This window comes from Gymnodraco acuticeps, unplaced genomic scaffold, assembly GCF_902827175.1.
Source record: "Gymnodraco acuticeps unplaced genomic scaffold, fGymAcu1.1, whole genome shotgun sequence".
NCBI classification, from domain to species: Eukaryota; Metazoa; Chordata; class Actinopteri; order Perciformes; family Bathydraconidae; genus Gymnodraco; species Gymnodraco acuticeps.
The window spans coordinates 428,067-455,200 of record NW_022990940.1 but is presented as its reverse complement, the minus strand read 5'-3'; the positions used below and the strand labels follow the sequence as shown (position 1 = coordinate 455,200).

The 27,134-nt window shown below is 39.2% G+C and overlaps 1 protein-coding gene across 6 annotated transcripts in view; it reads left to right on the top strand.

Annotated features, from left to right (window-relative positions):
- tnr (tenascin R (restrictin, janusin)) overlaps nt 1-26,266 on the top strand; it is a 224,754-nt gene extending 198,488 nt beyond the window's left edge. For all 6 annotated transcript variants that reach the window (XM_034234509.1, XM_034234508.1, XM_034234506.1 and 3 more), the window contains 7 exons: nt 8,000-8,130; nt 11,712-11,844; nt 13,237-13,388; nt 13,604-13,700; nt 18,361-18,522; nt 19,120-19,283; nt 22,689-26,266. In XM_034234509.1, the coding sequence (XP_034090400.1) occupies nt 8,000-8,130; nt 11,712-11,844; nt 13,237-13,388; nt 13,604-13,700; nt 18,361-18,522; nt 19,120-19,283; nt 22,689-22,811 (962 nt within the window). In that variant the 3' untranslated portion in view covers nt 22,812-26,266. The remainder of the gene's footprint in view (nt 1-7,999; nt 8,131-11,711; nt 11,845-13,236; nt 13,389-13,603; nt 13,701-18,360; nt 18,523-19,119; nt 19,284-22,688) is intronic.
- Nucleotides 26,267-27,134: the final 868 nt, after the last annotated feature.

The following is a 27,134-nucleotide window of genomic DNA, read 5'->3' as shown; positions in this document are numbered from 1 at the left end:
CATCTCTGAAGTGATTTTCTTAGGTTTACGTCTGCGTTTATATGTACATATAAATGAAAAGGTCAGTGCGTGGTAAGTGCATATATATTTTATTTTGCAGCCATAGATAAAAGGGCACAAGAAATTATTCGAAAAGATATAGAGTACTGTTATTATTATCAAACTTGTACAGTACATACCGAGTGTGTGCACTTCTTTGATCCTTAATCCCTGTGTAACACTCGCTGCAGGGTCAGTACCTAGATACTTTGACATGGTCATAACATAAACTGGGGGGGGATTAAACTTTTGCGCTCTTCATCTTTGCCTACTTCACCTCAAGGTGACCCCTCTCTCAAACGATATTTACCTTTATTGGCTGATCTGTCGAGAGCAAAGTTAGGGGTGAAGGAATTGTTCCAGTTTAGCTGAGTTGCACCTCTGAAAACTTCTGAGTTCTTGCAGTAAAAAAACTTTTCAGTCAGCAGTGGAGGCCATATCCCCCGAGGAGTACCAGAGCTACCTGTCCTGCACTGCAGCAGAAACAAACAACGCACGAGAGCAACGCTGCAGAGACTTCAAAACATAAATGGGGCTCAGGAAAATTATGCATACATGCAGCCATGTTACTGCCATAAATACAACTCATACATAAACAAATATTTGTGGCAGTTTAAGGTGATTCTATTTCGGAAACAGATGCTCTGCCTAGTACCTCGTTTGTCCCGAGAACAAAAACATGTATTTCTGCCACCGTTAGACTCTCTCTTATACTGTAAAGGACATTTGGAAATTGCTATGATGTACAAAGCACGGATGGATCGAGCCAAAGAAAGGATTTTGGTTTTTGAGTGCGTTACTTTTGTTATGGTCCTAGAATAGGACCTTCAAAAACTATAACATTCACATTTTATAATTGAATTCAATACTGCTCTTATTCGTCTTTTTATAAAAACTCAAATGTAATAAATAAACATTGAAGGATCATCCCTGAACTTAATCAAGCGCTACTCTTGGGCATTAAAGGTATTAACACTGTGTATTTTAACAATGTCATCTTTCTAGTGCACATTCAAGCTGTGAGGGTACAGTGTACAATCATCTGTGTACAGTATACTTGCACACACAAGCACACACCAATAGAGTCTTCCTCTTTGCAGAGATGATGATGGTAGGTCTCACAGGGGGTGCCTTATAGAGAACCCCAACTTCACAGGAATCTTCTAGTGTTGTTAATTAAACTTCTTAATTGAAATCTTAAAGCCTGTTTCGGTTCCGCTCACACAGCTTGTTTTCCTCGGGCTGTTCCGCTCCACTGGAAAATGTAACATTGTGAACAGGCTGTGAACGAGGAGGAGACCCTTGATTGGGTTGGTCAACTGCCTCTGTTTCTGTCTGCCTCTCCGTGTGTCTACTGAGCCACAGTGTTAAGAATTACTCAGATGGACGGCCTCGAGAAGCAACCGGTGACAGTGGCTGAAAAAGGTTTATCTATCCTGAGAGATAGCCAAGTGAAGTTTATTTTATTTTTTGAAAATTGAAACAGCAAGTACCTTGAAGAAACATTTAAGATAAAATACAATAATATTAATGAATTCACATGTACAGTAATTTAATAACAAGTAGACTCATACATAATTGTAAAAGGATTTGCCTTAAAAGTGGGGTAGGTAATTTTGGAGAAACCAACTCGAGTGCGCTGGAATTTGAAAATACACAGCCGGAAAAAAATCTGCCACTTCCTCACAGAGCCCCTCCTCCAACACACACGAACGCGCACATGACCAATGAGGGCACGAGATAAGTTTGTGCACAGATGGAAGGCTGACAGGCAGGTAGGCCATCCAGTTATTTTAGCCGGGCCGTGATTGGTCGTGCTTTTTACAGTACTACGGCTTCCACAGATGATGTCAAAGCACTTAAGATATTCATTGCTATCAGGATGTTAAGAGCATTCCATGGAATATAACAAAAAGTGTATCTCGAGCCGGTTTCTCAAACTTACCTACCCCACCATTAAGAAGCCATTTAAATGTATTTGTCTTATAGTGGAGTATACATTTTCGAAGTTGGGAAAAATCCTTCTTATCTTCTTAGATATCGCTAATGACAAACAGCAATCATGCAGAATAAATAGTAGTTGTGTAGAGCATTGTTGACCGATTTGCAAAAAAATTACACAACATTTTCAAGTGTCTGTAACGTTCTGGAATCTCTGGTTTCAGTGTACAGTATGTGTCTGAGATGTATTTATACATATTCTTTTATAACAGTTGGAATATAGGTTATTTGAGAGGGCAATCATTCGTGGTCCATCTGGTGTATACTGTAGCAGCTATGCAAACGCAAAGGCGTGATGGAGAAGAGTCGATGGGTCAGTGATGCTCTTTCTGTCCGGATGGTCTCTCCACACGGCACAAAGAGAGGAGAGGAGTACAAGCAATGCGTCTGGCTCCTATGAAAATGTGTCCAAGACCTTCTCAGCCATTCCGTTTTTTTAGGGAGGAGTTTATTTGTGGATTTCCAAGACTCTTAACCACATCTCAGAGTTGTTTCGTTGTCTGGCCTCCACGCCTCAGGAGATCAACACAGAGTAAGACAGCTTGACTCTCCAACAGCTGATATTTAGCTATAGGGCTGGAAGATAAGGGCTTTTGCTACGGGTGTCTCAATAAGCCTGCAGCGCCGGTACCTCTCCTCCCTCAGATTTGTCTGAGCCCACGGAGAAGTGCTCGGGAAGTTTTTGAAGCAGCAGATCGGGCAGATCTCTGAGCTCTGGCTGGAGATGTTTACCAAGTACTGAGTGAGCTGCCTTTTGACAGTTTAATGTACTTTAAAGAATGTGTTTAAATATTTAGGGTTAAAGATATTTTATTTTTTTAGGTATTCATTTATTCCATATTCTCTGATATGGTATCCATTTTACAAAGATGTTTCAAATGTCATATTAGGAGGAATAGATCAAGCCAAAACAACCAGAAATAGACCGGCAAGGCATTATTAATAATGTTTGAGATGACGTAGGATTCAGCATTCCTGTGTTTGTTTGTTTTCATATCACTGTCAGTTGAAAGTAGGTTTTGAATGTTTGTTTGCAAACAGTTTAAAATACAAAAAGGTTTATTGAGTTGAGCCTAGTAACTTACTGTTCCCACTCAATATTTAAAAGCAGTTTATCAAAGAAATGGACTAAACTGATAAGATATGAAACAATCCTTATCTAGGGGTGTCATGGATGGAATCAATGGCTTGATGAGACATCTTCGCTTGATCATCTGCCCTGTAATAAGAGAATGAGGAAAATAATATATAAAAGCAAAGGGGGTAAGCGACAAACTGAAGAAAGGCAGAAGAAAATGTATGACATTGAGGCGTCGTCTTTGTTCTTGTTTTAAGCTTATAAAACAAAACAAAGAAACCTGGCTTATTAGGTGAATAAATTAAACAAACTACTCGTCTGAAGAAGAACCTTGGTGGAGTGAAGTGCTCTCAAACGCTATAGTGTATGCAGAAGTTTGAAGTAATCCTCATTGATGGTGGTTGTCAGGCTCCTTTTGGCTCTTTAATATTGGCCATGACGCTAATCAAGGCTCTTGAGTGTTCTTACGGAAAATAACAAGGTGTAACATCAAACTACAATCTGTGAGGCTTATCCAAGCAGCATTGTGTTCACTTCAATGGGCTTCATTTATTTAAAGGAGTTTCCTATACATCAATCAGGCAGAATGATTCACTTGCAAATTGGCATAGAGTTGTGTTTCCCTCTCCAGAACAATAACTTCCTCTGTCTTTCTACAACAAATGACTGCTGCCCATGCTGCCCTTCCCATCTGCTGCTCTGTGTGTGTTCTTTTTTTACTTTCCCTTTGTTTACACAGCGTGTTAATGAGACATTAGATGAAGCCAAACCCATTCATCTCAATACCATTGTTCAAACTGCCTCGCCTGAAAATGGAGCTTCAGAGCTGCCAGTAACTCCCGACACCTGCTCACCTGCCTGGGCGCACGCCATGGAAAGGTTGAATTGGAGGGAGAGCGCGAGTGAGAACAGGATAAGGAAAGTTTTATTTAGTTAATTAAGAGAAAGTGAAGAATACGGACAGAAAGATAAAGCTGTTTGCTGGCCATCCTTTTTTAAGGAATTCCCCCTTCTGGCTCTTCTTTCTCTCACCTATCTCCCATGCGTGCATAACATAGCAGCAGTGTACATCAAGCCCAGGAGGACAAGAACAAAAAGATAAACTCTAGTTCACTCTCTAGCACATCGAGTTAGAATGGCAGCCTGTCAGATAAGCAAGAATAGAAGTGGACAAAGGATGGGAAGGAGAGAGAAACACAAGCATAAATGGAGATAAGAAGTGATAAGAGAATGAAGGAGAGGAAGACCACAGATTGTTGTGGGAATAGGAGGAAACAGACAAAAGAAGAGGAGTAAGAAAGGCAGAGAAGTGATGCAGACCAGGTCAATAAAGCTGAGAAGGTGCAGAAGAGAAAACTTCAGCACAATGTGCACTGTGCTGTGTTCATCTCCAAGCAAAATGCTCAGCCTGGCGCTCCTAAAAAAACTCTTTGTTCCATTTCTGTCACTCTCTCTAAATCCCCCCGCCGCATAATGTGAATCTGCCTATCACTGTCTCCAACAGGAAGCACCCCACTTAATTCAGGAGGTTATCAAGGCGGGTACATGCCGTTAATTACCCAGCTGTCATTGATCCTTCCAAATGTGCACACAGACAAGTATTTAACATAGAAGACAGTGTGTGTTTGTGGATTTTGTATATGCGTGTAGGAGCCACAGTTGAAGTATTTTTCTGTGTTTGTTACGATTTTTTTGAGTCACTATAGGTGGTGGGCGTGTCTTTGGATTTGTGTGGTGACGTTTGTGGTTATATCCGGTTGCTTTTACCTGCGCACTTTGTAATAGATGGAGGGAGAGTGAGCTGGAGAAGGACAATTTTTGTTGACCGCAAGCACACATGCATGCGTAAAGGAATATAGGCCTACGCATATGGATATGGAATGTTTTTGCTTTGGAAATAAAAGGTTAAACGCATACTTTTGGAAAGACTGAGTTTTTGCGCGTCCACAGTGTTTTCTCTCTTGTTTAGTCCCTCGCGGCACTTTGTTTAAGATTACTGCCGCAATAGTGCGTGTGGGGAGTTGTGTTAAGTCTGAGTTCAATTAGGGGTTAGTTGTTTAGCTAAAAGTTAGGGAAGTGAAAAGTTCAGACTGTTTACAAAAGTCTCACGTCGAAAAAGAAATCACAGAAAGGGACAGACATGTTAGTAGACATCTTTATCGTGTCTTCACCGTGGGGACATTGGATTGCACATAACACAAAGTGGAGCACTTCACTTGTTTCGGTTCCTGCCTCCCATGCTCAGACTGCTGTTTGCTGACGATGTGCCCCAGACCCATGATGTAACTCCTGGAAACTGATGTTTTCAAAATGAAGGTCATCTATTTTCCATCAAGCTCTCAAATGAGGTTCCAGCGTGTCAATGCTTCTACCACCATGTCGGAAGATCAGATATTGACTAAAAAAGGGTGATGTAAGGTGGGGAAATTGAGGTGAGTCTGCTTGTGATGTGGTTAAGGTCTCAAGACAGACTATAATCAAGCCTTGTTTAAACTGTGCAGGCACCAAGAATATACTTGGATGGAGTGATGTAATGTGCGGTAAAACTTGGGTGGGCTTACCGATCAAGGGCTTGAATGATTTTGAAGCGGGGATACACTGTGACTAAACATGGAAAAGTGTCTTGTCTGCTCCTCTCTCTCAGTCCTGTGGGGATTTTGGATAACTGACGGGGAGATTGTACCCATCTCATTGAGAACATTTACCGTATATGTGCAAGAATGTCCAAAAAGGGAAAGTGTTCCTTTTTACCTGCGCTTTTCCTTTCCTATGTTTTCACCTTTAACTGCTTATAAAGTACAGATTATAAGCTTTGTTTTCCCTATTTTTTTTAAATGTTATTTTTTGTTCCAATGGCTTTCATCCCTAATGATATGATGGCATTATAGGATACGTCTGGTAATATTATACTCCTAATCTACCTATCATATAAGACCAAAGCCCGAATATATATTTGTTACTGAGAGGTGTTGCCTTTGTAGTCAAAGCCTAGCATAGCTCATTCCCCTGTGACGTAGACTGGCATTGTCCAAAATCTATAATCACATCAATGATACACAACATGGATGACATTATTTCTATGTTTCTATCAACATTGGTAAAATAGTCTACAACAATTACACGACAACATGTCAAACAACTGATTTGTATGCAGATGTCAATAGTTTAATGTTTATTCAAGGTTGTGGAAGTCTAACGCCTCTTTTCCCTGTCACCCTCTGCATTGTCAAAGTATCAAATAAACGCACAAATTCTATAAAGAAATCAAGAGAAATATTATCAATCAACAACTTTATTAATCCTGCAAGGGGCAATTGGTTATGAGCAGCAGCTTATGTCATGTACGCAGGCAGGAACATACAAGAAGAAAACACACAGATACACCCGGCGGGAGCACAGATGGATTGCAGGCCAATGCTTTGGTTTGCACATGGTTCACATGGTCTCTTTATCAGATTTGTTTAAGGGAACAATAATATGTATTATTGCTTCTGGCAGCATCACACTTGTGGTACAAGTTGCAAAGAAAATGGAAATAAAGAGATCCATTCAAGATGACCTTCAGCAGTTATGACATAGCATTTGTCTGGTTTATTTAATCAAAGAAAGAGAGGTTTGTGGGAAGGTTGGGGTCATTGACGCTTTGTTGCATCTCTTGCTGGTTCTGTCCAGAGAGACAGAAATCTGGCCAAGGCAGAACAGCAGGAGAGCCAACCTCAGAGAAAGGTCCAATAAGGTTTTGGTTTTCTGTAGTGCGGCCAGATAGACTCATTCAGGGGTGCAAAAGAAAAAAAGATTTAAATCAAATGGAATAAAGCAAGAACATAAATTATCAGCACATTTGGTACATGTTCCGGAAGAGTTTCCAATTGTGCTATGCATAATGCATGCAGATCAGTGTTTGCATACATCAGCAGTGCTTTGTTTGCTAATGAAAAGTCTTCTGCCAAAACGCGGAAGTACTATTTCTTTCAAATGAAAGCTTTGAACCACAGATCAAAAAGAAGTTGTCCGATCCGGCTTCCTTTAAATAAGAACCATCTCCAGGATTGAAACAATGCTCTCACACTCTGACCTAGAAAATGTAATTCACACAACTACAGTATGCTGCCACTTCCTCATTTCCGCCATCAACTCTACATCTCACCTCAAAGTAGTTCAGGTTGTAAGGTCTTAACTCACAACATCAAATAACCCCAATCATGGCTTCTCTACAATAACTCTTTGTTTGATTAAGAATGTATTTCAAGATTTACAAATCCCTTTAAAGCTCACAGGGTTTGGCCTTCAGAAGCAATATTACAGAAATGTTGACCCCATATGAGCCAATCCGCAGCCTCAGATCCTCAGGTCAGCTGTCCGGGCTTGCAGAATTAAGTATTTAGTTTAAAATGCTAAGAAAAACTAACTTTTATAGACCTGCTTTTCAACTCCAAGTAGATTGTGGACTTGTACATGAAGAGGTGCTGTTTTGCCCTTAAGCTAGTAGCAGCCCACTGCTACCAAACACTTAATGGAATCCTCCATTGTCAAACTGTTGGGCACTCTTCAGATGGTAGGAATGAGAACATATTTTACTTAAAGTAAAGAGATAAATGTATGTTATTGTGTTTAAAATAGGTCCGTTGCCCACCCATTTTCTTCCGCATTTTTTTTTTTTCAACCCCAGACCTTCACTCATTCCACCATGACAACTGAGCATCTATAAAAAGCGAAATTGCAATGTGTATAATTGATATGAATACTTTGTAAGAAGTCTGGTTAGACAAGTCAACAGCTCAATCATTATTTGATAACTACAGTACTCAGAAGATGTAGAAAATGTCCTGAAAGCATTCCTTATTTGGAACTTAATTGGTATGTTTTTTTTCTCTCTCTCAGCCATGGACGCGCCCCTGAATCTGACTGCCAGTGAGGTGAATCACCGCAGCGCTCTCATCTCCTGGCAACCACCACTCGCAGAAATTGACAACTACATGCTCACTTACAAGGCAACTGACGGCAGCCGCAAAGTATGTAGTGCACACAGCAGAACTGTCTCAACTGTGTCTGTTATCTCATATCTGTTATACTGTATTTACATATATGTTAAAGTTTTATCTGAGGTTTCTTTATCTGCTTTCTTTCTTCTAAATTCCTGTTGAGTATCCATGAAACTTTTGCAATCATGTATCCGGGAGATAAGCTGTACTTTTGCTAATCCAATCACCTGAAAATAGAAACTGCAGATATTAGACACACATTGACAACACCTTCTTGGATTTCTGCAAAGAAGAACATGTTCCCAGTTTATTGAACCTATTATTAGAGAGTTGAACAACGTTCTGGAAAGGTAAATCACAACTTTTCAAAATCCACATTATATCTTTTAATCATGTAATCCCTTGATATTGAGTGCAAGCGTTCGGGGGGACACAGATTGAATCACATACACACACACACACACACACACACACACACACACACACACACACACACACACCAGGGAATCATGAAGGGAAAGTGGCTGTCCAATGAAGATATAACTTTAATGTGTCTCAGTAGAGCCATTGTTTATTTTGATTAAATATTTTCATGTGGCCGATTCATGGTAATAAAGCACATTAGTAAGCTCTGTGTAGAACGCACCACGCCTGTTATCGAATTGACTAGAACCATTTCCCATGATGCTCTGCAACAGCCTCCCTTTTATTGGCAATTAGGTGTCCTACACACAAGCACACACATGAAACCAGATGTTCAAAGACTGTCCCCTTCAAGACCCAATGTCAGGCACACACACACACACTGAGCTTGAATGTGTAGTACTGCTTTGTGGTTGACCATCGGGTGTCACTCATGTACAAAGAATGCAACAGTATCCCATTTTTTTTATTATAAGTGCCATCAGCATCCTTCTTAATATAATTTTCTTGATATTCATCCCTCGTTCTGCCTTTTCGTCTATTTTCCGAAACAATGGTTTGTTTCGGAAGAAAAATGCTCCGTAGAAATGTAATGGCTTTTACACAAGAATACTTTTAAATCAACATTTTGATATGCCATTTCCAAGACTCTGTATACATTTGCATGCTAAAGAGAAATAACATTTTTCACAATTATTGTTCTCCTACGACATACATATCTGCATAATACACAAACACGCAGCATACAAAAGGTAGAAATTCATATCTAACACTGTTAGGTTTCATTATGGAGCTTTCTTTTTAATGTTATCAAAACACTGTTGTTTTCATACAGCCAATAATGTAGTTTCTTATAAATCATATTTTCATAAAACACTTTTTTATCATAGGCATACTGACTTACAACCAGACAGCAGCCTGCTACACAGAACAAGAGCAACAGACTTTGAACAACACACATTACCTTTGACGATACTGTATGCTTCCTATCAAATGTAGACATGTATTCAGCTTAATTGTCTCAGTTGCTCAATTGGCCACTGAAAAAGAGAATTATGCATTGGGTCAGTTTGCAGGCTGGATAGCTCATTAGCTGGTCATATGCAGCACCTTTTACAGCTCAAAAAGTTAGCAGCTAATGTCATATCGGTGTGTATAGATGTTGGCTCTGGCTACGACTGGAAGAAAAAAACCCACTGTAGGCCCATAGCTCGTAACAGTTTGCAACTTAAGTATTTCTTTCATATTTTCAAGAAGAAAAACCCCAAAGATAACTACATTTTTGATAAAGCTTTGATCATTTATAAAGAAAATGTGTTTAAATCTGTAAGATTGTGTTAGATGGAGTATGAACATGTTTCTTTTTGTCTCACTCTCCTCGCCACCTTTGATAATGTTCTTTTAGATTTCATTCAATTCTTTGTTCACCACAGTGAGCTGCCTCAATAACAAATGCCACATTCATTGTGTTTGAAAAGGAAATGAGTCACAACACATTCAGTTCAGAACCAAAGCGACCGCTGTGGCCGCAGATTGAAGTGCTCATTGAGAGATTCTCCTCCTGTTGCCTCTACTTGAGATTCATCTTGGCTGCGTTACCTCGGCTATAATCTAAACACATATTCCTGAGCCTTGCAGCTGTTCATCTCTCTCTCTTACGGAGATAATGGACTTGTAAATTACACACAGTAGCAACGAGATTCATTTTTTATCTCATTAACATTTACTTACCAGTTTGTAAATGCATGTATCACTGTTATTTTGGTGCCTAGAATAATAAAGTTATCCCTATTCAAACACGCACAAGGATGAATACAAATCCACCAAACATCGACCACACACAAACAATTGTTAATTGGCGTACTGTATAAAGGTATGTTTTAGAAAACAGGGGGTTTTTGCTTTCCATGAAAATCCTATCTTGACCCTAGAAACATGGAGGGAATATGTTAGATCCTCTGAGACAACATTTACCGGCTGCTGCCATGCATAATTCACGTACTGTAGACACATTGCATGGAAATGGGTGATTTCTTTTTCAAAACTGGCTGAATATTTCATTCTTTCTTCTTCATATTTAATGTGTATCCAGGGCAAACTGTAACATACATGCATACCAATACAGGCGTAGAGTGCGAGCACTGAGCTATTTATGTCTGATCTAAGAAACCTGTCACAGGAAATATGTCATGGCTCCTTTAGACAGGCTCAATGAAAGAAACATTTTCACTAACAGAGGGAAGTAACTGTCTGGTGCACTTTTATGACTTCTTTAACAGAAATATAAATGTTTATTTCCTGATTCCTTCGTAGCGTCTCAACTTGGCTGTCAAATAAGACCCTTTTATATTGTATATGGCTTAGTCCCTTTCTTCATGTCCAAGACTTACTACTTAGTTATTTATTTGTCATGCCAAACATCCAGTCTATCTTACAAGGAAGTACAAGAAGCCACCATTTTACAGAACAAAAGATTTGTGTGAGAAAGAAATCATCTACAATAAAAATAACTGCCAAATGTTTCATATGCTAACAGCTAACTTATACAAAATCACTAATACAGTATTTAAACTAACTTATATCCTTATTACAATCCATCTAATTTCCTCCTCACCTTTTTGAGTCACCAGTTTGACATAACATCGTGCTACTAGAACACAAAGCAAGCTGCCGTGTGTTTCCTGAACAAAAATAGCCTGAAGGTCTCTTTGTTGCCAAAAAAAGTATTTTGAAAACTCACAAGCAGAATTAAATGTTTTATCTGTGACTGGTTGGTGAATCTTGTGTCAATAGTTTTCTACCCTGAGGTTTACACAGAAATCACATTGAATTATTGCTTTGTATAATACAATGTCTCAATCTAATATATTTGATCTTGTATGTGAATGATGTGTGTGTGTGTGTGTGTGTGTGTGTGTGTGTGTGTGTGTGTGTGTGTGTGTGTGTGTGGTGTGTGTGTGTGTGTGTGTGTGTGTGTGTGTGTGTGTGTGTGTGTGTGTGTGTGTGTGTGTGTGTGTGTGTGTGTGTGTGTGTGTGTGTGTGTGTGTGTGTGTGTGTGTGTGTGTGTGTGTGTGTGTGTGTGTGTGTGTGTGTGTGTGTGTGTGTGTGTGTGTGTGTGTGTGTGTGTGTGTGTGTGTGTGTGTGTGTGTGTGTGTGTGTGTGTGTGTGTGTGCGTGTATATATATTAGGAGCTGATACTGGATTCAGAGGACACATGGATTCGTCTGGAGGGTCTGGCAGAGACCACAGAGTTCACAGTGAAGCTCCAGGCTGCTAGAGGACTTGACACCAGCGCTGTAGTGTCCACTACCTTCACTACAGGTACAGTACACACACACAATCCCCTCACATACTGTATACACACACACACCATGTGTTTGTATTGTTTGCTTTAAACTTGGAAAGAGATTCTTACAGGGTGAGTTTTCTTAGCCCGATTTATTTCCCCTTCTTGCACAGCATTTCATATTTCTGTCATCGTAACAAAGGTGCACAGTAATGTGTCCCCAACGTCAGACACAATTATAATCTCCATTTCCTGTGTGTATGGAGACTTCCCATTAGGCTGCACCTGCAGGTTGGCTGTCTAGGATCCTACAGCTGAACAGAGTGCTCTAATCTTCAATGTTCTGCCCAGTGTATAATTAGACTCTGGATCTGTCACTCAAACAAGGGTTAGGAAACATTATGAAGCTGCTACTAACTTGAACAATTCTGTGAGCATGCCAAAAGTAAATATTAATATCTATCATTTCAATCCAGCAGTGAACTTGGCAGTTAAATGAAAGCTTTGCAGGTTGTCCGTTTTACTCTAATCTTAAACTTTTAATTGATGTTTTTTGGACACTTCGAAAGCTTCAAAAGCTATTCCAAATTAAAGCTTATTTTGAACATGGTCATGCTTCTTCCCTGCTTAATGAACTTGTTTTAAGACGCCAGCAGACCAGTTAAATCAACACACTAAAAACTGTAGCTGTCATATTTCCTGACGCAAAAGCTGATTTTGACATTCAGTCTGTTCAAGGAGCAAAACTATGGAACAGTCTAGCAACTGTTTTGAAAATGCAACATGGTTAAAATGTTGTTTTATATTTGTTTTGAATGTTTGTGTACGGTGCATCTATTCCTTGTGCATTAATGTAACTAACACCGAGGCAGTAGGATAAGCTGTAAACACACTATTAGAATGTATTACCTTGTAAAATGTATATAGGAAACTTAATAGTACACACATCCAACGGAAATGGAGCAACATTAACCTTTATTGAGAGCCGTGTTTCTGGTTGCCTGATGAATGTTAAATCAATATTTGCTCTCCTTTTATTTGTCTCTTCTCTCCTGAGGGTAATTGGCTCTTTAACAGCTACGTCTATAATTTGAGGCAGATAGCATACAGCTGGTTTATCAGAGCTTGTCCACTAAAACAACTGTCTGCTAAAAACCAAAAAGAAGTTATGGGCTGTAACAAAACAGTGTTTTCAGTGAAGGGCTTTGTTGTTGCGTTGAGGGCAACAACAAAGCGGTAAATGATTATCCATGGCTTTTGATCTTTGAGCAAATAGGTGTTTACTCTGTTGATATAAAAATCCAAATGATTGCAGCTTTTGAAGAAAATAGAAAGTTTTTCAAATGCCTGTACCGTCTACGGATAACTCTACAAAAGATGGACAAAAACAAGCAAGTTATAATGGGTCCTCTTCTGCTTATCTCCAGGGAGTCGTCTGTTTGCAACGCCTCAGAATTGTGCCCAACACCTGCTGAATGGAGAGACTCTGAGCGGGGTCTACACCATCTACATCAACAGAGACCCCAGCCAGGGGGTGCAGGTGTTCTGTGACATGACCACTGATGAAGGAGGCTGGATTGTAAGTAGCTCTGAAGCATTTCTAAAGCATTTGGTTCACTATAATGCAATAAACTGTAAAGGTAAAAAAGACAGAGGAGGTTTTGATTGACTACACAGTACGGAAGGTCCTTTTAGTCACAGTACTGACTTATCTTGTCCGAACATTTAAGTTGCATGTCTATTTGTAAATTGTATTTTTCTGATCTTGTCACATTGTTATATTTTGGTGTTCAGGTTTTCCAGCGTCGTCAGAACGGACTCACAGACTTTTCCAGGAAGTGGAGTGACTATCGGGTTGGCTTCGGAAACCTGGAGGATGAATTCTGGCTTGGTAAGAGTCTTAATCTCAGATAATTAATCTAGAGAGAGTCCCAGGGAGTACTTTCAAATACAAAGATTATCCACGCATCATGTCCACGTTATGTGCTCTGCCATAACCATAGCTTATCTTGCTGGATAAGATAGACATGATGCTGATGCTGGAACACAGGTGTATTATGAAATTAAGGTAATAAGGTCAAGTATGCTACTGCCTAATTCAAGTTTCAAGTATCTACATTTTCTGGTCTGCAGGCTGATATTAAAGGTGGGGTAGGTAATGTTGGAGAAACCAGCTCGAGTGCGCTAGAATTTGAAAATACACGACCGGAGAAAATCTGCCACTTCCTCACAGAGCCCCTCCTCCAACACACACGAACGCTCACATGACCAATGAGGGCACGAGATAAGTTTGTGCACAGATGGAAGGCTGACAGGCAGGTAGGCCATCCAGTTACTTTAGCCGGGCCGGCTCAGATGATTGGTCGTGCTTTTTACAGTACTACGGCTTCCACAAATGACGTTATTTTATGGATTTTTTGTCAAAGCACTTTAGATATTCATTGCTATCGGGATGTTAAGAGCATTCCATGGAATATAACAAGAAGTGTATCTCGAGCCGGTTTCTCAAACGTACCTACCCCACCTTTAAGACGTTTTGTAAAAGCCTTATTACCATCTTTATCTGCACACCGTCTCCATGACTGAAATGGATTTAATCAATAGAGGGTGGCAGCTTTCAATTGGTTCCATTGATAAATCTATTGTAAGTTGACGTTTCCCATACCTTGTCTGGGCGGTAGCCATTTTTGTTGGATTCTTCCCTCTCACCGCATCCACCACAAACTCCTGGTCCCCCCCTCCAAACTGTAAAGTGACTTTGAGACTTGAAAAGCGCTTGATTATTATTATTATCTGAAGACGGAGAACCCTGCAGCTGGACTTTTTTTCTCGTCCTGCTCATCTCATCTTTCCGTTCTTTACTTCACAAAATCTGTCCGACTCATTACTGGATTCACTGAAAGCTCGTCTCTCCCTGAAATGAGTTGGAAATTGTTTTAGCGTCTGTTTGATTCAAAGACAAAACAACAGAACACTGTTTTGATGAACTACTGAATATATGTTCCCCTCCCCCTTAAGATTTCATTAGAAAACAATAATTATATTCATTAGAAAATATGCAAATGAGTCATGTTTGTTCATGGGCCAGATTTGGTGTTATTGTTTTGGTGCAGATGATTAAAGGAAAGTATTACATGAATATTTCATTAAGCAAATCAGAACCTTGAGAAGAATCTGTTCTGAACTTTTTGATTAGAGGAATTGAATAACACTGGGGGGAAATTGCATTATCAGCACATTATCACAGAGGGAAGGCTGTTACTCTGCAGCTGACACATATTGGATCATAACACAAGATAGTTTGCGGCACGCTGTAGTCCATTAGTGACTAAACACACTGTTATAGGTGAAAGAGATTTCAGATCCATCCTAATCAGGAGCTGACAAAATAATGCAATCTGCGTCAAAGACATTTCTTCCAGAGTGTCAGATTATTTGTCTCACTGATTCTTTTTTAAAGCTGTTTGCGTTGTTATGAGGTGAATTGAATAATAATGCCAGCTGGTCTGGACCACAGGGAGGGTGTTCAAAGTATCACTTTGTTATCACAAAAGAGAAAGGATTGCTGTCTGCTGGTATAAATTAATCATTTGTTTCTGTATTTCAATGAGGAATATGGAGGGCAAGCACAGGAAGCAGGATGAAAAATATTCTACAAACATGTTTGTGCGCCAAACAGAATAGGAATCCCTCCCAAGTGCACACTGCGCAGTATGAAGCAAAGATAGTGAGCCATAAAGTGACGGCAGTGTTCAGAAGTCTCATGTTGCAGCATCATGGCACCGATTTCACATCTTGCAGATTTATATTGCCTTTGTCCCTACAATAAAATCCATAGCATATGTGATTCAGTGCCTCCAAATATTACCTCTGACCCATTTCCACTTCAGCTGAATCAGCAATAATCTGCCCTCTCACCACTTCTGGAGGTGTCAACGGCAGCTCCTTCAATCTCTAAGGTCCCTCTTTACTTTTCATAAGTGCCTCCTAGGTTGCACTTCCCGCGTCCTTCTTCTTCTTTCACTTGTACTGTACTCTGTTCTCTCAGTGCATAAAAGCATCTTAATGTTACCTCAGGGTGTGGAGCATCAAGAGCCGCTCTGTGAAAGCTTCTCCTCGTGATTACAGATAACAAGCCAGCAGGGATCACAGCAGCCTCAGAGTACGGCACACATTGAGCCCCAGCCTGTCGTATGAAACTGATCTGGGAGTTTGTTAAGCTAGAGCTCTGTTAGCAGGAAACAAGATTGTTTCAAAAAGGAGGAAAATAATCAGAATCAGAATCAGGTTTATTACCAGGTAAGTTGACACGTACGAGGAATTTGACTTGATTTCATGGTGCATACATAAAAGTAAAAAACAGAACAAAAACACATACTGGAAAGTGTTACTAATAGCATTTAACAGTGGCCCTGTTTAAGGACTGACAATGAATATTCTACATTTTTCATACAAGGTATAATTGAATGGTTAAAAGAAGACATTTCTCCTATCGGGGCTAGAATTTGCATTGCATTCTTAGCAGTGACAGTTCAAGAAGGGTCCACTAACGTTCCCTATAGAAAGTAAATGGTGTTATCCCAGATGGTCACTGCACTGTGAAACTATGTGTCCTTCACTCTTCTTTCTACAGAGTTGGTCGCTGCCATAGCCCCTGGAGGGCTATTATTGTGAACATTTAGTTAATCACCACCCCCACACACAGAACAGTAATATATCAGACAGTATGGAACCATAAACATGGATATTAAATCCACTCAGACTGAAAAGAAGAGGTGCTTAACTGGTCAGCAGTAAAGAATATGAAAATTAAGCTTTCATTATTATCTGATGCACTTTAACAAACGGACGTTTTTATTGCTGCTTTAGGGCGATCTATTCTCCCTACTCACTGACCTCGGCCGGTTTTAGCACTGAACACAAAGTCAGCTTGATGATGTTTAAACAGAGAGAAACCGGGGAAGCTGCAGTATGTGATCATTATCCCATACTCTTTTCTTTTTTTTTATCCCCCCTGTCGTCGTTCCTGTGTAAGTGAGAGAGAAAGGCTGGTAATAAAATGTGACGAGACGGTAATATTGGTAGTATAATAAGGCAAGAGTGCAATAGTGTGTCAAAATGTATTTTTTAATCGCTGCAGTTTGAAATAGAGCAGTCTGATCCCATAAAACTGTTGGAGGAGAAAACTGTAAAAAAATGATGGCTGCTATATTAATTGCTGATAATACAGTGATATAATATAATGGAAATTAGAGATGACTGAGAATTAAACGCAATTTTATTGTAACTATTGCTTTCACCTTAAATGCCTCTGGTTTGTTACATATTAAACATGCTTTCCATTGATGTATTACAGCAGACTTAGTTTCTCTTGCATTTCCACTTCCTACTCCTTATCAGCAATGGAGGATGTTCTTCTAATTTTCCCAGGGTGGAAAAAGAAGAAGTGTGTGATGCCTCTGCTGGAGGTTAAGCAGGGAAATAGACTCTTTCCAAATGGGTGCTTGTTGTAATCTGATGGTGGAGGCAGTACCAATCTCTCAGGTCGGTGTGGGGTCTTATCGCCTGTCAGGGTTCAAACGAGCCTCATGTCTGCTACCTTGGAGATAGAGAGCAAAGCTGCAAATCTCACGATTGTGCTGCATGTGGCATTTGAAGGGGCGCCGGTGGTGGCAGTGTCCACGGCTCTCGGAAAATCTTACTCTTCAGTAAAAGCAGCTGACAAAGACACCGGCCAGAGTTCTTATCAGGACTCAAAGCTTTAAGTGGGAACCATCCGTCTGATTTAGTGTACATGGTACATTCAATACATCACAGAAATCTATATTACATTATTTGTGAAATGGTTTAACAACCTCTCTGATCAATGTTCTTATGAATAACAGGTTGTCTTAAACATTTGAAATATAAGAAGGGATATTTCACATTTTCCTCTGTGTTCACTTTATTATGATGTATTTAGAATATTCATATAAAATAAATCTTTGTTCAAACTCCAGAAATGTTTTGGTATACCCAGAATAGAAAGGTTTATTCCAATGCTTAAAGGGTTGGCTACCTTTGCAGGATGTCAGTTTAAGTTATTTGTGTATTTTTATTTTAGATTTATGCCTTAAACAATGTTTTATAAATAGCTGTGTCTTGTTAGCTTGTATCGGCTGGGCATATTATGTATGTATGACACAATAATAACGCAAATCAATCAATTACAAATACTGTCATTTGGTCAATCCATATAGTAATTGTACTATTCTTATTTACATGTAGTATCTATGTCTGTCTGTGTTGACAGTTATTTGTTTGTGTTTAGTGTTTCTCCTAAGGATCTATTGTTGGACAGGGGCAAATGCTGTAAAGATTGTAATTTGTGTTTTGAATATACAATTATTGGGCGAATTGAGTCATGTGTGTCGCTCCAAATAAAGTTAAATAGGAGGCTCGCTTTTTTAGGGTTCCCTATGGATTTTTTTCAATCACTATATGAACGTAATGACTTTCATATCCGTGTGAGGGTGATAACTTTCAATAAAGTGTGATTTGTTTCTCCACAGGTCTAGACAACATCCAGAAGATTGCTGGTCAGGGCCGCTATGAGCTGAGAATTGACATGAAGGACGGACAGGAGTCAGTCTACGCCAACTATGACAAATTCTCCCTTGGAGACGCGAGAAGCCTCTACAAGCTCAGAATAGGAGAGTACAACGGCACCGCTGGTACGTGGTGGAATACATCATTGTAAAAACGATTGGATTTAATGTGTTTAAGTTAACGTACATCATAATTCTGCACTGTGATCAACCTTAGAAATGACCTGTAATGACATCAACATCAAAGCTCTATGTGATATGGAGCTGTTTATGTCAAATAACTCTACTATAATTATATATATATCAAAATGTGTGCCTTTAAGTGAAAATACTCTTCCATCCCTACTCTGCCATCTGCCATTTTCTCTCCTCACTCCTTTCCCCTCCATCGTTTTTCTTCTCCCTTATGTCTGATACCTGCCTCAGCACTCCTCCACATTTCCACTGAAGTCCTTGCTCTCCATGCATCTCTCAGTTTGTCAACATGACCATATGCCAGAATCACCCGTCACCCTCTCATGTTTATAATTATATTTCTCTCTGCCTTAGTACATTGAGAGTGCCTGTAGCAGGACTTATTTCCTGTCATGTCTCTCCCGTTCCTCTCTTGCCTGGTCGTATATGTCTCCTCATCACGCCGTTATTCACCGCAGCCATATGCAAATGCAGCATACGCGAAGGTTTAACGGTCTCACTCTTTCTCTCTCTTTCCTCTGATCCCAGGTGACTCTCTGAGCTATCACCAGGGCCGACCCTTCTCCACAAAAGACAGAGACAACGACATCGCCGTCACTAACTGTGCCTTGTCTTACAAAGGAGCCTGGTGGTACAAGAACTGCCACCGGGCCAACCTCAACGGCAAATACGGCGAGTCCAGACACAGTCAGGTCAGTCATCCCGTAAAGACGTGATAAATAATAGAGCAAGAAGTTCATCTATTATGCAAAATACACGTTTTCATGTCTTTTATACATAAACACGTGTCCCCTCTGTGTAAAGAGATTCTGAAAGTTTCAGGAAAAAATATTTGTTCTCTTTTTATCCTGATCCATTTATATAAAAACCTGTCTGAAAATGAGCTGATCAGATTTAGGCCACTTTGTGATGTCATAATGTTTGTTTGGCTTGTGTATATCCAAAAACCAACCAAGGTAACCCCCCCCCACCTTATCACTGAATCTCCTCCTAGAGCACCATTGTGTTCTTTTTAACCAAACACCTGTCAGAGGGCGTGGGGAGTGGCTCCTTACTTTCATCTAAAGTAACAGACAGAGAATCAGCACTTTTGAAACAGGGCTGAAACAGAGGGGATTATGGGATGCTGGCTGCAATGATCTGTTTGGTATTTCGAGCCAAAGACTTCAGAGACATGTTTTGTATGTAACTGAGACCTATAATATATTGATGAAAAACAGTATAATAGGGGACCTTAAAGTCAAAAACTGATTTTGTGGTGAAAAAAGGGTTTGTTGATCCAATTTACAAAAAGACCCCTCCCAATTTGTTGGACTGTGTCGAGGGTGGATACAAGACGAGGATTGATTAACAGCATGGCCAAGTAGACAGCTGCCCCAGAACTCCAGGTGTAGCTTGGTGTAAACTCATTTGTGCTAATTAAATTGAAATTCTGTTAGGGAATATGCAGCACCGAAGCACATTAATGTGACATGATAAGGGCCTGGAGGTGGGGGAGCTTTATTACCCAAACTTGTGGTCCAGGTTCTAACCCTAACCCACCTATCATCGTTATTTTAGTTTTGAGCTTTCATATTCATGAATACATGCGCGTTCGTTTAATAACCATACAGGGCATCTGAGGCCAGGGTGTATTTTAGTTTAAAAAACGGTACGAAATTAGAGGAATTGAGGAACTTCGAAAGTAGTTTAGAAAAATGCTGACTTCAATTTCTGAGGATTATTCAAAGCAAGTTGAACTGGATACAGTTTCTGGAAATACACATTCCTGTTAAATGTTTTAAATGTGTTTCCACATTCCTTCGAGCTCCACAAATGTTCTATTTAAGTTTTTTGGTGTAATCAAGTACGTTTTTCATCTTTTAAAGAACAGTATCAGAAAGCGCTCTACTAGACTACAAATGATTACATTTAAATAAGTGTGTCTTCAGATGCTTTTTAAACGCGTCAACAGAGGCTGCAGTCCACATATTCAGAGACACTTTTTTAATGATATGAACCGGCACATTCAAGGTTTACAGCATAACAATCAGATGGTGTCACTAAAACTGAGCACATTACGCACAAAACGTAAAACTATCTGCACTGCTCCAAGACAGGCACTGTATTGTGGCATTTACAAAATTCACATAGACATTTACGGCAGTGTGATTGAAAGGATAACATCATTACATTTAAAGGGCTAATAATACATGTAATTACATGAGATTTGCTGTAGACATGCATCTCGATACTCCGTTACACTGATTGGCCTGAATGAGGAGCTGTAATGAATGGTAAAAAAAAAGGCTAACACTGTCACAACAATTTTGATTAAACTCAGGGACACTCATTTTTGATTGAGCAGAAGATCGTGTTTCATCTGTTTGGCTCTTATCCAAACACTCATACCAGTGAGAACATACAGTGTATTGTTTTTGAGTCAGCTGTTGGAGGTTAATGCTTTGATTCAGACATTCCAATTAAAAATATGTTTAAGGAGTAGAAAATGGGATATGTTGTCAGAAATATTTGTCACTAGAAACTGAAATAAAATCACACAATTTAAAATATGTTATTAAACTTGTATAATTATGGAAAATTAATGGCATTATTTAAATTTAAATGTAGTAGTTTGGAACCGAATTTTCAGTTTATTGTCATATCATATACACAACTACGCTGTAGTATCTTATGATGAAAAACTTGGGTGACAGGTTCCTCAACAAAGCAATTACAAGACATACATTTATTTTTAAACAACAATAAAAATAGTGCCAGCTCAGGTATGAAGTAGTCAGAGAAGTAGGGAGATATTACATGATGGTCTTCAAGAGGAAATAGTTCAAATAAAAACACCAGAACATTTCATTTAGGGACATGTTGCAGGTTTACAAGTTTAATCAACTATAAAATAGGTTCATTTAGTGTCACAAACTAAATTCAAATGAGTTTTGTAAGGAAATGTATTAGAATATTGAAATACAAATAAAATCATTTCAAAATGATCAGGTGACCCCATGAATGCTAATATAGACTTGAAGACATGTTTAAAAAGGGCAGCATACAGTATTCCAATTATAGAACCATGTGAGGGAAACAAACAACATGCACACGTGTGATCACACTGAGGCTCCCTCTGTGTGATGTGGCAGTGAGAGTTGAGTGCTTGTTTCTTTTTGACGAGTGTGTGATGTAGCTCTCTCTCAGCTCGGTGCTGTAATGGCTGGACAAAGAGAGCGAGGTGTTGTGTGAAGCTGTGATTAGGCTGAACTACAAAGCCCCGGAGTACCACTGCTTCTCCCTCGGCGCTCTGGCCCGCTGGTCCCCCGTCTTTATTGTGTGATGACATGAAATGAGAGCAGGTAGGAGCAGAGATGGACAGGCATAACGACACGCAAGGACAAAGTGCCTCTCAGTGTAAAGCTGCAAATTGGAAGGTTTGGAGGTGGTGGATTAGCGGAGATGGAGTGAGACTATAATTACACTGAAATCATGCAAGTGCTAGCTCTTAAGTAAGGATTTGTGCTTTCAGACACTTTTCTGAGTATGTTACATTTCCTCCTTCCTTTTTATTGAACATTTTTCTGTCATTTCCCCTCACCTTAAATGTGACCTATTATGCAAAATCCACTTTTTCTTGTCTTTTATACAGAAACATGTGTCCCCTCTGTTTAAAGAGTTTCTGAAAGTTTCAGGAGAAAAGATTCTCTCTCTTTTTGTCCTGATCCATTTATAAAAACCTGTCTGAAAATGAGCTGATCAGATTTTGGCCACTTTATGATGTCATAACGATTTTTTGGCTTGTGTAACCATTAGCCAATCACCAACCCCACCCCCCACCCCCCACCTTATCACCTGAATCTCCTCCTAAAGCACCATTGTGTTCTTTTTAACCAAATATCCCAGAGAATCAGCACTTTTGAAACAGGGCTGAAACAGAGGGGTTTATGGGATGCTACAATGGTCTGTTTGCTATTTCGAGCCAGACACTTCAGAGACATGTTTTGTATATAACTGAGAACTATAATATATTGATGAAAAAGAGTATAATAGGGGACCTTTAAACACCCTGTTGATTGACTCTGCTTCTGAAACCCCTCTTGTCACTCTTCCAGGGCATTAACTGGTACCACTGGAAAGGCCATGAGTTCTCTATTCCTGCCGTGGAGATGAAGATGAGGCCGTTCAACTTCCGCAGCATCAGCAGCAAGAGGAGGCGGTCCGCCCCTGGATTGTAAACAAAGCCCCACCCGGCCCAGAGTCACAGATAAACGCAGGTCGGAGGCTGTTCACTGATGAGTTTCTGCTATCTGTGTGTCTCACTGATGAGCGTTGTAACGCCTTTTAGTGAGGCTGCAAAGAAAAAGAAAGGGTTATGACAAAAATATACTAATATTTGATTCATCTTCTGTTGTAAAATAATAAAACCCCATTATTAATAATGTATAACTAACATGCAGAAACTGTTTCTAACCATCGATGAGAACACGACATAGCAGATAACGAAACAATGACCGAGCTCCGTTTATCTCTCTTTAGCCGTCGCTCACTGCTGTACTTCTACTCAGATGAAAGAAGACGCTGTATGTAATTTATTAAACACTTTGAATGACAATGGTTCGAATTTGCTGTAAAAAAAAAATGGAAAGGCAAACCAAGAAGCTTTTTTGTTTCCTTTAATGCTGTGATTTGCCTTTCCCTGGGATAGAAATGTGCTCAGAAATGCCCTCAAGACTGCAAGAGCTAATGTTATTTTAACCGAAATAATAACACTTTTAACAAAAGAAACATAATGTATATGCCCTTAAAACCCTTAACTGTAAGATAAATATATTTTTATAACTAATATTGTGGCAAAATCCATCTATTTAGTATGATTTGATGCCTTGGTATTGGAGCCTATATTAAGTTAATGTAATTACAAATAAAGGACATAAGAGATTAAATTAACTTTAAAAAACAAAACCTCCAGACTCCTCGTTCACAAAGCCGTGCACCAGCAACAGCTTCATTACCACCTGTTTTATTTATCATATTCCTCTGTGTTACTGTTACCACGGTATCATTTGTGTTCATTATTAAAGCAGAAAGAAAGTCTTTATTATTTTTGGTAGCCACACTGAGACAGTATGTGCACTACGAGTGGGAACAGAGCAAAGCTATTCTTGTCCGTTCAGCTAAATGATTTCTTCAATCGTCCGTGGACTTTTCAAATATTATTTCCTGGAATTTATTTCCAAACAACAAACGTTTAATATCTGCGCCCCCCCCCCCCCCTTCTGTATGCGCAGTGATTGCTTGCAGAGAGGTGTAACCAAAGATCTGCACAATAGAGCTTCAACCCGCAGCTTGGAAAGATGCCAGTCAGTTTTGTCACCAAAGTCACTGAAGCAGCATTTTCCTGCATTAATAGATTCTCACTTTTCAGGGACTTTTATGGTAATCGTGTCCCCTGGCGTTGTGCGTTTATGCAATGTGAACATTAAATTCTATGCAGAAGAAAGTCAGGGTGGGCATAGTGCGGGTTTTTCGCCCGGCCTCTCCCCCACTGTACACTGAAATGAACCCGACAAAGGAGGCAGCACAGAGGGTGGAGAGGAGCCAACTCTTTCTTCTCTGCGGTTCTTAACTAGCTCGCTATTGAAGGTCCCCGGTGAAACAATAACATCAGCAAACATGGCAGAGAATGTTTCTTTTAGCGGGCATAATCTGCAGCATGCCCACCGAGCATTTTGTTTTTCATTCAGCGTTCACACTGTCGCACACAGCGTTCAGTGCCAGTGAGCTTAGTTGACTGCGGTTTTTTGGAAACAGAACTTGTTTTAGTTTCCCGCCTCCTCTGTTGGAGGGGAAATGATCTCTGAGGAGTTTGAAGTCAAATCAAATAAATGGCTAAATCTCCTCTCTGGCATCAAACTATCCATAAATAAATGTTTTTATTCTACAATTGAATCGATTGAAAACGAATTCTACCATCCCTGCAAGCAACATTTTGTCTCAGATTCAATATTTCCAGCTGGAGATCTCATTCTTATGTACTCCTGTCAGTTTCTTTATTTCTTTTTTGTTTTGAGCAAACCAGGAAATCTGGCTTGTATTATACGACTGTACATTTTAATTTGTGTTTTTTTTTTTCTTCATTAGACTTGAAAACAATGGTGACTCTCCCCTCTATAAACTACTAATATACTCATGTAGATATAGAGATGAAGATAATGTGACTTTTGATGTGTTCCCCTTTAGATGCAAACTAATTCAGAAACATTTCTCCTTTAACCGTTATATTTTTAACCGTTGTTGTGTTCGAGGGCAGATGGAGACCAATGCATGTTGACTGGATGCAATCAAGAGCCTGATGGTAAATAACAAATGTCATAGCAATATGTTTGTGTCTGTAGTTTCTTTGCTGAACTGGGTAAAAGGCGCCATTGAAATAGTTTGTAAAGTAAGATATGTTGATAACATAATATAGATTTATCAGGCCTCCAAACTGTTGTGGAAAACAGTCAAATTGCCCTTCAAGGGTAAAATAAAAACCAGCATAACCTAACATATAATTTTAACAAACTGTTTCAACATGTGACCTTTCCCAGTCTGATTTATGTCCCTGTGTCAAAGTGACTGTCTCAGAGCCTCTCATGCACTCCATCTCTTTCTGTGATTTATAGTAGCGTAGGGAATTCTCCGTGTACTTATTTCATTAACTACTTAGATTAAGTTTGCCTCAGTGCATTTTTGAACAAAAGGTCACGAAGCTTTGCAGAAAAGGAACTGAATGTTATTAGTATTGTGAGGGATTTTACTCATGGCAAAATATAAGGTGCTCTTAAATAGAGGAATGCTGATATGCTATAATATTGTTTGTTTTCAAATGTTTCCAATCATTCAATCAATTTAACCATGTTTGTCAATCAATGAGAAAAAAGAAGTCACGTTGTCTTGCTTAAAACAAGCTTCTGTCCCGTCTTTCATTTCAAGTTAATTATTTATGAAGCTTTGAGGAAAACAAAACTATTGAAATTGAGCAAATGCAACCCTTGTGTAATGAAAAAAAAAAAACATGCTTGAAATTCCGTAGACTAAAGAGCTTGAATATTTTCTTGATATGATGATGATAACAGTCCGTCTAACATTAAGACCAAATCATTTGGTTTACTCATTTCAAGCCAACTACAGTATTATTATTTTTTAAATGGAGGGTTTGAAAATAGATAACCTTCTCCGTTATTTAAACATAAAACTGAGTATCACACTGTATTACTATGTATTTATACTGAGCCTCCTACGGAACAGGAAACATGTTCCCCTTATTTATTTAACTTATTTTCCAATGTCTCTGTTACTGATGCAACATTGTGAAAAACGATTTAATCTAATAATGACAAATGATCCTCTAAGATATCAAAAAGAAAATGTGATATTTGGGTTTGCTTTAAAAGGTTTTTAAATTAAATGATCAAAACACCACGTTTGTTGACGTTTCCAATATGAGCCAGAAACTCAAACTGCATTCATTTGAAATCTTGCCATGAAATGTAAATGTTGAAAATGCGTTGTTGACTGTTGAGAAGCTTATATATGCTGAAACTAAGGATTACTGTCAAATGTAGCTCTAGTTTGACTTAAACATGTACTATATAGTTCCTTTTTTAATACATTTTCTACATATTAATAAAATATTCAAATAGTCTGATACAGTGTAATTTGTTTCTTTTTTGGTGTGTGTGTTCACTTCATGCTGTTGTACGTAAGATGTGTGTGTTCACTTCATGTTGTTGTATGTTAGATGTGTGTGTGTGTGTGTGTTCACTTCATGCTGTTGTATGTTAGATGTGTGTGTGTTCACTTAATGTTGTTGTATGTTAGATGTGTGTGTGTGTGTTCACTTCAGGCTGTTGTATGTTAGACGTGTGTTGAACTGTTACGAGGCCCTCCATGTAGAACATCTTAGCATGAACAAAGCCTGGGTCTGTTTAAAGTTGTATATAAAAGTAGAGCTGTGATGACTGCAACTGCTCCCCTTTTTACTCCCATGAAATAATGAAGTACATAGCAAGAGCCAACTGACTCCATGTCATTAACCTTTCAAAGTATCTTCACCTCTAATTGGATGCCGTTAAACACTGAAGTCAGGCCAGCAGCACTTACAAGAGAGCAGTGAAAGTGGAGTCATGAAGGTCTGCCAGTTGGTGCCAGGACTTTCAATGTATCCCACACACCGAGACATCAAAACACTTCATAAGACAACATATTGGACAAACATTTGTTCTTTTCTCATCTTAAAATAAGTGACTGTAGAGAGCGATCTGTGGAAAAGAGCCCAATTTAAGGCGGTTAGACTGTCAGAATTACAGAAAGCTGACTTTAATTAATGAAAAGTATTTTTAAAGTCATTTTGTGACAGCGAAGTTGACAGTTAACTAAAAGAGACTCCAGGAAGCTGCTACGCCTGACAAAGATATGGTCATTATTGAGCTTTAGAGGTGCTGCTAGGTGGATTATATTCTTTTAACAATTGTTAGGATAGCTGTTTTCAGTTTATGGCATACTATAAGAGTTCT